At 46.4% G+C, this 12,276-nt stretch overlaps 1 protein-coding gene across 3 annotated transcripts in view; it reads right to left on the bottom strand.

The window, feature by feature from the left end:
* Positions 1–12,276, bottom strand: part of LOC141131876 (pendrin-like) — a 148,406-nt gene that overhangs the window by 56,876 nt on the left and 79,254 nt on the right. For all 3 annotated transcript variants that reach the window (XM_073619663.1, XM_073619664.1, XM_073619665.1), the window contains exon 6: positions 2,446–2,610. In XM_073619663.1, the coding sequence (XP_073475764.1) occupies positions 2,446–2,610 (165 nt within the window). The remainder of the gene's footprint in view (positions 1–2,445; positions 2,611–12,276) is intronic.

Raw genomic sequence — 12,276 nt, 5'->3', positions numbered from 1 at the left:
GTTCTTTAAGGTAGAAAGAAGACATTTTAGGCAACAAGGAATGCCTCAAAATGACTATCTCTGGGGAGGATAGGAAAAATGGCCCTGCAAGACAAGGCTGTCAGCTGATCCTCCTTGATGAAGTACTGTTGAAAAGAAAAAGCCCCTTTCTAAATCAATGGGAGAAAAAAAAATGCTGAAATTGCTATGCCATATGCACCAGAAAGAGCGCCTTCCTAAGAACAACAGAGCTGGACGGTTCCAGTGTGACATGCAGTTAGCCTGTACCAAAATGGTGGCAAATACGATGGAAAAACTGAAAGGACTTTACATTAAGGGCCCAGAGTATACAGTATAAAAATAGGAAACATGTTCCAGCGAAAATGCCCCCCCCCCCCTACAGGAAGTGCCTCAGTGAACAACCATGCTCAGCCGTGCATGAAGTCTTTAGTGAAAGCCTGTAATCTGTGCACTAAAGCCAGGTGTGAGTGCTGCAGTACATTTCCAGATCTGGGGGTCAGGTATGATACCATATAGGCAGTAGGGTCCAGCAGGTTGTGCAGTGACTGTGTGTCAAAGAATAGCATACCACTACAATGAAATCACGCATTTTGGAGCCCGGAAAGACACTGCAAGCCTTTGGTTGTTGGGAGGAATATCCAGTATCTGGGGTTCTAGTATGATACTGCCAGCAGCTGCTTGATAGGAAAATCTTTACAGTTGGAAAGAGACATACCCTGGGGAAATTTACAAACCATCAATAACACTTTTCAGGTGGTAGCGCCTTTAAAAACAATTCAGGCAAGAATTTGCACCAGAGTAACATTACTGACACGTAGCACAAATTCAGGCATTTCTTAATACTACCATTTTAAGAAACTGTTGCTACCACAGCAAAACATTCTTTAAAAAAATGACCGCCAATTTGCAGATTAGGCTACTGGAGGTATACAAAGACCAGCTCTGAGCTGGCATACAGAGGTACTCCAGTGTGATGGGAAGCTATCATGAACGTGACAACTTCCTGCACAGGGCTCTATCCCTAGGCCCATTCAGCTATTGGTTCCTTAGTCAAAAGCAGAATGCAAACAAATGGGCAGGGAAAACTGATGACATTACCCAAATAGAGCAATGCCCTAATTTGGGAAATGACAAGCTCACAGGGATGGTAGACCTGATGGGGACCTAGTCTCCGCAGTATCTGGTGGGTTCCTGACAGGGAACTGAGAAACTATTTTTCCATTAGGTCCACCTTGCTTTTGACTGGCAGTGGGTGGATTTAAAAGCCGATATTGAATTAAATAGAGGCTATAGATCCACCCACTGCCATGCACAATCAATCAAAAAAGTTGGTGGACCTGTTGAGTAACTAGTCTTGCAGTTCCCGATTAGGCTTTGCCCACACCATTATAAAACTCCCTGGCCATGCGTTGTCTAACAATCGCAGTGGCTGGGAAAGGAGAACACTGATGAAGGAGTGTTCAGTGTGAATTCAGTGCTGGCCTCTGAGAAATTTATGTTTCTGACAGGTAACTAAATCTGGTCATTTTGGTGCAAAGGCCCAAATAAATTCTAAATTATGTCTATGATATCCTTTACGAATTTCCCCCAACTCCTCGGGATGGCTAAGCTAAACTGAGCTTTTGCTGTGCATGCAACGCTATAGCCACTAGATGTGGCTGTGCCTTTTGCTTTGTCTAGTGTCCAATGTCGTAGAGGCAGCAGCTATATGCAGGACTAAATCCTGGATACCCCAATAAATGCTGGAAAGAATGGGTTTTTTTGATGAAGTACATTGAGTTTATGTAATATAAAATACTCTAGATACAAGCTAAAATTTACATTTTTTAATCAAGACTCCATTTTCAGTGCATGATAAAAATATCACATGTGTATGTAAGTTAATAAGTAATCTCATTTATTGCCTTTCCATCATCAATATCATAACCTAATAACAGGATTAATAACTCTGTGAGAAGACTGAATGCTACATACATTACAATTTGACATCGACATCATAATTTACCTTTTTGTGGCCATGGTATTATGGAGAATCAAAGGGGGTTCATGACACCATAATTAAACATTATAATGGTTGCACAAAATTGGATGGAACTAGAATTCCCAGAAGCTTTTTGGTCACTAGCTTGGCTGATGTGTAAGTAGCCAGCATGAGAAACAGTTTGCCAATAACCACACACAAAAAAAAAAAACAAAAAAAAAAAAAACTAAGGTTTCAGAGTAAAATATTATTCAATGAAGCTGGTACAATGATAAGCAACAATTTCAAGGACACAACTGGCTTCCTTTCCAGTAGTCACAGAGACAAACCTTCCAGCTCATAAATTCCATAAATGTGACATTTCTTTTTGTACAGGTGAGCATACTTTTACCTACATATTTGTGAATATCAGTAGCTCTATCAAGTGTGTGTGATATCAATAAAGCTCAGTTTTACATACTTACATAGACCATTGAGAGGATTCCACTGTAGTTTTTTGAGGGTACATTTAGTATCAATTTGATCTGTGAGATAAGAACTTGAACTGCAGCAGCTGTGGTAAATCCACGAACTAATGGATCCCCCAAATACCTAACAACGAAGCCAAACTGGAGAGCACCCAATATAAGCTAAAGGGAAAGACAATGACAAGACTGTTAAACTGTCCATGCAAAATTGAATATATACTATATAAAAGTTTACAGTACTCTGCAAATTTAGTTTCATGCCATTACAAGTATAATGATAAGTTAAGTTGCACACTGAGAGCCAAGGTATGTAATCTAAGTATGTTTACATGCACAAGCAAAACTTATTTCCCTAGTTTGGAATAGCATGGACGGGATCGAACCCCCCTTCAGGATTCTTTTGCTGTCTGTGCCTCCAATGGGGAGATTAAACGCCCTTTTTTGTTCTAGTGACCATTGTCACCAAGACAGAAAGTTATGGGAAATTTAAACTATAATTGTCAACAGAACAAGAGATGAAATTAAATCTTCTGAAAAAGACACCCGTTTTGCTGACAGTTGTTTAGGAAGGGAAAATCTCTAAATCTGAAGTGATTTTCTTTTCACTTTCGCCTCTATGAATGGATATTTGTATAAGTAGCCATAAGCAACAAATGTAACTGCTGAAGCTACAATTATTATTATTATTATTATAAGGCAGCCCTAAACATTTTCACTTGCCAGCCAGCATTTGGCGAATAGAAATTCAGCTAAGGGCAAGTGTTCTGGCTTGGCTTGGGCGGGGAGGCAGGCAAGGGGGGTCCACTCGGCTCGTACAGGGAGGCAGGCCGGCCGGCCGGCTGGCTCAGCTCCGGCAGGTCCGCTTAGTCATGGAGGTGGGGAGGCCAGGGCAGAGGGCAGGTCAGCTCGGGCAGCGAGGTGGGCTGGCCGGCTCGCCTCAGGCGGGGGTAGGTCCGCTCGGCTTGGGGAGTATGATTGAAGATGTATGCTCTACTATGCATCTAGAGGATCAACCAGCTACTGTATATACAATAAAGGGGGCATTTTTGGCTTGTGTTAGCACAAAGAGCTTCCCCATATCCTATTTTCTAGAACAGTTCCTGCTGATAATATGAATACAAAAGGTAGGTCTCTATCTTTTGTGGACACTTCTTCATCTTAATGGACATCTCATCATTTTGGTTGATAGTGCATTTGTAAATAAGAACAGTTCAATTTGTTTTAGTTATAGAAAGCAGTTTTACAGCTTGAGTAATGTAGATCTGGTCAATTTGATCAGTCTGTGGAAAGGATAGAAGGTTGTAGAAACCAAAGGATCTAGAATCTCATATAGGGCAGAGATTCCTGTATATAAGGGCTGTTATGGGGAGAGGTTCTGGCAGTGTGGGACAAGAAAAGGAAAAACAGGCATATACAAAGTGTAGTGAAGACTCTGTACTTAGCGCACCTTTCATCCCTGCACTCGGTACATAGCGCATCCCTCATCCCTGCACTCGGTACATAGCGCATCCCTCAACCCCGCACTCGGTATGTAGCGCACCTTTCAACCCTGCACTCGGTACGTAGCGCATATTTACTTAACAAGGCAGTAATGATCTGTACAGTGCCTATAGTAGCCAATTATATTTTATAATTTTTTATCCTTATTTTATTTATAACAGTCGGATCAATGAAATATGCTTTATGTTAATATTGTTAAAGTTGTTAATATTTATTTTTGTAACTTAATTCTGTATAAAACATTTAACAGTGTCATTTTTATGAGATAATTTATGATGGTGTGTTTAGGGGCTAAATTAGGGGTGGGACAGGGTAGGGGTTGGGTGGGGCAACTGGTGGTGAGTAACTCCTAAGGCCTTGCTAGTAGCTCAGGACTTGAAATTTTGAGCCCTGTTATAAGGTATCTGAAAACAACGTTAAATGAGGTTTGTAGCTGCAAGTTCAAAGTCTCAAAATAAACAATATTTTAACACCACTCATTGTTAAAGAGAATGTAACAATGCAGACCAATCTGACAGTGTCTTTGCACAGGCCACCCCCAACCTTCTTATACTCACCTTACCAGAGCCCTCCACTGCACCTTTTTCCATCACAGCCGTTGCGCCTAGATAGCATTGCTTAAAGCTTAGCAGTCAATTGCTAGGCCTAAGCACTGTTACGTAACTGAAGTAGTTTCATCACCTCTTCTGCAATATAGAGAAGAATGGATTGGCGAGGGAACACAGGCAAGCTGAGTATAACAGGGTAGGGGATAGGGTTGCCACCTGTCTGGGATTCACCTGGACAGTTCGGGTTCGGAATCATGCGTCCAGGTTTCAGACTGCCTAAAACCCGGACACATTATTCAGACCGGACTATGGCTTCCAGATACATCTGGATGAGAGGTACTGACTGCCAAGGGATGAGTGAGCTCACCATCCATCCCTGTCTGTGACTGAAGTCTCCCTCCTTCTCTCTCCTGCTTCTGGGTAAGTACACTAAGGTAATTCAGGGTTCTCAGGGTTCCCCTTTACACCAGAGGCCACAGTGTTCCCCCTTACATCAGAGTCCTATCCGTACATCACAGTTCCCAATGTTCCCCCTTACATCAGAGTCCTCTCTGTACATCAGAGTTCTCAGTGTTCCCCCTTACATCAGAGTTTCCAGGGCATCCCTTATGTTAGAGTCCCCAGAGTTCTCCCTTACATCAGAGTCTGCAGAGTCACCCCTTACAGTGAAAGGGAACTCTGCAAGTTCAGATGTAAAAGGGGAATTCTGTGGACTCTGATGTAAAGGGGGACACTTGTTATTAACTTCATATGATTAGAAATGTTATATAATAGCAAAATATATGTATAGTTTCTACTATAAAAAAAAAACATTTCTGTGTGACGCTAAAGTATTCGGGGGGGCGTGGCCGAACGGAGATCTGAGCAGACGTGCCTGGGGTGAGCTCCTCCAGGCATAGAGCACACCTGGAGATATACCCACCCACAGACCAGCACCGACCCTGCTTGTGCCTCAGACAGCGGTGCAGACAAGGAGGGAGCTGTTTGACGCCGAGATCGCGGCGTCCGCGGCGATCGCGGAGCTCCGGGCCGACTGTTAGGAAAGGCCGCGGCTCCGGCCTACTCACGGGGAACGGCGGCCATCTTGCTGCACCCAGAGACCGTGCCGGCCCTGTCCCCGGCCGCTACACATGCCCTACCTCCTCCACAAACATTGGGAACATCCAGCCTGCTACTGGGGGCCTGTGATCCCCTTCATATCGCTCTAGGAGGCCTGCCAGAGGGACCTGGTAAGTGCCGGCGGCCATTTTACTACACCCAGCGGCCTATCTAACTCTCCTAGGCCCAATCTGAGCCCCCGCCAACCACAGAAATACCTTGGCCTGGCTAATTGAGACCCCCGACAGGGTATTTAGTGAACAATCACCCCAGCATGTACTTGTGGTGCTGCCCTGGCTCCAGAGACTGATTGTGGCGGCCATCTTGCTACACCCTGGCAGCCCCCTGTCTCCTTTGGGCCTAATCTTAGCCTCACCCACCACCTGGGGACACCCTGATCTGACAGACTGTGGCCGTAGAAGGGGTACTAGCAAGCATATACCCCCATAAGTACATGAACTGTCACCACGGCCCTGAACACAAGTGGCGGCCATCTTGCTCCACCCAAGCTGCTGTATCTACATAGGCTCCTGGTATTCTTACCCCTCTGAGCCTGGATCGCTCTCTACACAGCCACAAGAGAGGCCCAGCGGGATCGGCGCCCACCAGTGGTCCCCATCCATACAACTTTGCAAAGAAGCAGGACAGACCATGTATGGCTAAGCAATGAGCTGCTGAGCTCCGTGACTGCCCGGAGCTGACAGGCTATTTTTCAGTCGTCGCACATCTTTGAAAAGCATGTCCACACACAGTGCTCGATCTACTGAGTCCACGGACCTACAACAGGGCACAATCCAACGATACCTGCTCCGCACATCCCAGTCTGATTCCCGCACTCCCAAAGATAAGATGACGTCCGCTCGAAACCCGGGGAAAAGCAAGCCTCCTCCTCCCACTCAGCCGGCGACAGACAGCAGCGAGGATTCGGATGGTTCTTCCGTCCTGCAATCGGACCTATCAGCTGTGGCATCCAGGTCTGAGACCCCTGCTGCCCCTCTTTCGGACACGGGTCCTAGAGATGTGGCCCCTCAAGCTTCAGGAGGAGCGAATAGATCCGAGACCTCGACCCTTCTGGCAGCCTTCAGAGCGGAGTTTGAGTCCTGGGCGATCAAAATGGAGACTTCACTCCACAAAGACCTCCAGGCCCTCCAACAGCAGGTCTCGACTAATAAGACCGCAGTGTCTGCCTTAACTGACATTCAATCTGATCATGCAGCTCGCATCACATCCCTTGAACAGGCCTCCAGGGAGCACTTGCACCGTATAAGACAACATCAATTACGCATAGAAGACGGAGAAAATAGGAGCCGCAGGAATAATATACGGTTACAGGGCATACCGGAGGCCACAGCGGGTACAGACTTAAAACCTTCCGTCATTGCCATCCTCAACATAGTCCTGGGCAGAGAGGTTTCATCTCCCATTGAATTAGACCGGGTGCACAGAGTGGGGGGGCCGAGGAGAGAACAAAGTGACCGCCCACGCGATGTCCTCTGCAGGGTTCATTATTACACCCTTAAAGAAGAACTTATGCGCAAGGCATGGCGTTTGGGTCCCGTGGACTTCGATGGTTCTACTATCAACTTATATCCAGACCTCTCTCGCAACACTCTCCACATGCGCCGAATGGTCCGCCCACTACTAGATCTGATACGCCAAACCGGAGCAACTTATACGTGGGGACACCCCTTCAGTATTAAGGTGACCAGAGCTGAGCACAAATTTATCCTCTCCGACCCGGATCAACTCCCAGCCTTTTTCAGCTTTCTGGAACAAGACCCAATTGAGGTACCGAACTGGCTGGACCCGCCGGATGACCGCATTAGGGTGCAAATACGGGACCCTCTCCCACAACGACGCAGGCAGCCGAGGTCCAGATCACATTCTATAGGCCCCAGAATACGTCGGCCTACCTCCCCAGAAGCTTAAGGTACCTTTAAGACGTTACTTGAAGCCATTTCAACGTTCCCCACATGACTAGCACCCTCTAAGTGTGCTGCTCCTCTCTTGTCTCTTGATCAGGTCAAGGTTTGGAAACCCCACCACCTCTCTACAGAATTTTTGGAGTTTTTGTTGTTGTTTGTTTTTTGTTTTTCCCTTTTTACATTTTTACATTTTTCCTCCTTTGTTCCACCGGATTTCAGCAAGCTATGTTACACTAAGAGACAAGATGACCTGCTCCGTAACCCAATGTCTCAGGATAGAGGGAGCAATACATAGGCAGGCCTTCTCCCTGCCCTTCGCTAGTGTATTGTACCTGGCTGGGGTTCGGGAGAGGCTAAAGGACTGCAAATTTCTGATGTTTGATTTAGTTAGGCTATTATTGAGTTTCTAACATATTTTACCACAATGGCCTTATATTTAGGTACCTAGGGGAAATGTTCCACCTGGATACAGGGAGAGGGGCCGATGGATGGACTGGATGGGTCCACGGTCTCTTGCCATTATCCACATGGACACCTCTAGCTCTCCGTATACGGTTTCTCATACACTGCTTACTCTCACCTTAAAATGTTATTACACATTGTTACTGATTTCAGTATTATTACACAGAGTTGTTTCCGGGACCCCTGTTGGGGTCTATGGATAGCATATGTTGAAAATGTTTACCTCCCCCTTCCCAGGAGGTTATTTTGCGGATTGATGTCTCCTCTGTGAAGGAGGGAGGGTGGGCTTGTGCGGAGTCATTTGCCCGCGCGGACCGCCACCCTCCTTCACAGACGATCTGATGTGTGTTCTGCTGTTTAAATGTTTGTTACACTGATGTGCCTCAAGTAAGCTACATATGCCTGTCATGCTACTGGGCTCACGGCTCAGACTCTCCACTTCGACCTCCCACCCTCAATAGGCCGGGCACGGATAGTGCCTTTATACGTGATTTTTCACGTGGTGTCCCGTTTTCGTGGACCCCTTAGACTTGTTAGGCTCCTTATTTAGGTGTCCCCCCTACCTAGTTCTGTCCTGGTATATTTTTGCCACCGTATAATCCCCCCCCCATCCCTCCTCCTCCCTCTGCTGTCTCTAAGCTGACTCTCTTCTTCTCATTCCACTATGGCCCACACAGTACTATCCCATCCTCGCCTGAAATTTTGCTCCTATAATGTAAATGGCCTCAATATAGCATCCAAGAGAGGACAAATCCTCTACCAAATGCATAAACAACAGGTCAATGTGTTACTGTTACAGGAAACTCATTTCCACACAAACTCCACCCCTTCCTGCTCCAACAGGTACTTTAACAGATGGTTTCACAGTACAAACCCATCTCAGAAAACCAAAGGCGTTTCTGTTGCCTTCCACAAAACGCTTCCGATTGACCTGATAGACCAGGTCTCGGACCCCCAGGGAAGGTATGTGTTCGTAAAGTTCTCCTTATGGGGCACGAAATTCACTATTGCCAATCTCTACCTACCAAATACTAATCAAATATCGTCTGCTCTGCGGTACATGAGGATCTTGTCGGAATTTGCAGAGGGTAAAATAATCATAGGCGGAGATTTTAACGCCCCCCTGGATCCACTCTTAGACTCATCAACATCTCGCTCATCCATCTCTTTTACTAAATTAAGGGCATTTAAACGCGCTATATATGATTTACGTCTAATTGACATATGGCGGGTTCTGTTCCCCAAAAACCGCAACTATACCCACTTCTCACAGGTCCATCACTCTTATAGTCGTATAGACTATTTTCTTCTTGACCACAGCTGTTTAGATTGGTCACCTGAATGTGAGATAGACTCAATGGTCTGGTCCGACCACTCGCCTATATATCTGACACTAATGATTCCCTCCACACCGGTGAGGGAGTGGACGTGGAGACTGAATGACTCCATCCTCACAAACTCTGACTGCTCCCAAAAGGTCTCAGAAACCATTTCTAATTTTTTAAAAGATCATGCATCAGACACTACCTCGCTACCCATACAATGGGAGGCACTTAAAGCTGTCCTGCGAGGAACCTTTATTCAGATGGGGACCCGCTTGAAAAAGGTTCGCTCAGCCGCAATAACCTCAGCAATGCAAAAGCTTCGAGACCTTGAGACCCAACATAAACGAGCTCCAACGGTGGGGACTCTTACAGAGGTCTCAACGGCTCGATCCCAACTCAAGGACTTATATGAGGCTTCGGCTCGCACCTATGCGGACAGACTTGCATTACATCAATACCGATTCCAAGATAAATGCGGTAGACCGTTAGCTCGCACCCTTCACCCAAACACGTCTTCCACATTTATACCTCAGATTCGGGCCCCCTCTGGACAAATGCTCAGTGAGCCCTCCAAGATATCACAAACATTCCGAGATTTCTACCACACACTATACAATCTTTCGCCCGGCGTCTCTTCTAGCCCTACCCTTACACCTGACACCGATAGACAGTCTTATGTTGAGGAGACGGAGCTCCCTACATTGGACGGCGATACTGTAGAAGAGCTAGAACAGGTAATTACAACAGATGAGGTCTTGGGGGCGATAGCGGCCACCCCGTCCGGTAAAAGCCCGGGGCCAGACGGCTTCACCCCTAAATTTTACAAGACATTTGCTCCCCTATTGACCCCCTTCTTGGCTAGAGTATTCAACTCTATATCAGAAGGCTTGGCGTTTCCTCCACAAACGCTTGAAGCCCACATTACTATTATCCCAAAACCAGATAAGGACCCTACTGTGTGCGCTAATTATAGGCCCATATCGTTAATTGGAGTGGACTTGAAAATATACGCCAAAATTTTAGCCACTAGGTTGAAGCCGCTTCTCCCCCGCCTCATACACCTGGACCAGGTGGGCTTTGTAAGTGGTCGTGAGGCAAAAGATAACACCCTGAAAACTCTGCTTCTTACCGACTATGCACGCACCCATGATGTCCCTCTATGTCTTTTGACGGTCGATGCGGAAAAGGCATTTGACCGGGTGGACTGGAAATTCCTCCAGATGTCTTTGAAACAGATAGGTCTAGGCCCCAAAATGCTATCCCGAATTATGTCCCTTTACTCCTCTCCTTCTGCTAGAATACGGGTGAACGGCTCATTATCACCCTCATTTCCCATCCATAACGGGACACGACAAGGCTGTCCTTTATCTCCCCTTCTATATGTCCTTGTTATGGAACACTTGGCAATTGCCTTGCGCAATAACCCTAACATCTCTGGTGTATCGATAGGCCCTATTCATTCCAAACTGGCTCTCTTTGCGGATGACCTACTAATGTTTGTAACCCAACCCCACCTATCTTTAACACATATTATGCAGGAATTCACGAGGTTTGGGAAGATGAGCAATTTCAAAGTGAATCATACTAAGTCAGAAATACTGAACATTTCTTTATCACAGGAGGCCCTCCGCCAAGTCTCCATCAAGTTTCCCTTTAAAACAGGCTCCACTTCCATCCGTTACCTCGGAATCCAAATACCCACAGAAAGGTCCCAATTGTTCTCTCTGAACTATGCTACCCTTCTGCTTAGAACCAAGACCGTTCTATCAAACTACACGAAAAAACGCCTATCGTGGCTAGGTAGAGTGAATGCTCTAAAAATGGACGTCCTCCCTCGGTTTCTTTACTTGTTCCAGACAATTCCCATTTCAATACCCTCCTGGTTCTTTAAGAAACTCCGCCAACTGTTCTCCTCCTTTATCTGGGCGGGGGCTCGTCCTCGGATACGCTATGAGACGCTGTCGCTTCCCAAGATTCGTGGTGGAGCTGGAGCTCCGGATGCCTCTATATATTATAGAGCAGCAGTACTAACACGTATAGTTAACTGGTTCCATCATTCCTCCACCAAATTATGGGTACAAATAGAGAGCCATCTCAATTCAATAGATCTCCGCGCACTACCGTGGACGCCTACTGAATTCCTAAAAGGGGGATTACCCCTGAGCGACCTCACCCGACAAACTATACAAATTTGGACCCGAATGAATTCCTCCAAGACCCTATCTCCTCTGAAAGGACCCATGACTCCACTGTTTGGAACTCCGGCTTTTCCACCAGCCCTACAAGTAGAGAGTTTTGGCCCTTGGTGCAAGAAGGACCACAGACGACTTGCCCAAGTTCTGCGTTCAGATCCTTCTCTGACTCAAGACGTTCCCACCGGCCCACCTTCCCATGCTTCGACGCACTGGCTGCAGAGGCAACAGGTGCTATCTTTTATTCGAACCTTCCCATCCTTACCTGATGTACTTACTGATACAACAGACTTGGAGAACATGCTGCTCCAGATTGACCCTCCTACGCATGTGGTCTCTCAACTATACTCTCTCATACATATAGTCTATAATCCTGACCTCCCCCCATACACACAGGCCTGGAGGGAAGAATTGGGTCACCCCATCTCACCTGTAGATTGGCAAAAATGCTTCATTTTGACTCACAAAATATCCTTAGCCTCCAAATCGCAAGAAAAGGGATTCAAATTACTGACCCGTTGGTATAGATGCCCCTCAACATTACGATGGATAAACCCGACACTCCCGGATACCTGCTGGCGTTGTTTGTCATCAAAGGGAACCCTACTCCACATTTGGTGGGAGTGCCCCCCTGTGCGGAGGTTCTGGCAAAAGATCCTCGATCTGTACTGCAGACTCATGGCGACCTCGGTTGCATCCTCTCCTGAGGTGGCCCTGCTATCTATGCTCCCTGGCCCGCTTAAATCGGTCAAAAAAGACGTTCTGTGTCACTTTTTAG

The sequence above is a fragment of the Aquarana catesbeiana genome, linkage group LG03 (genome assembly GCF_042186555.1).
Source record: "Aquarana catesbeiana isolate 2022-GZ linkage group LG03, ASM4218655v1, whole genome shotgun sequence".
NCBI lineage: Eukaryota > Metazoa > Chordata > Amphibia > Anura > Ranidae > Aquarana > Aquarana catesbeiana.
Note: the sequence above shows the minus strand (reverse complement) of the source record. Positions and strands in the feature narration are given on the sequence as shown.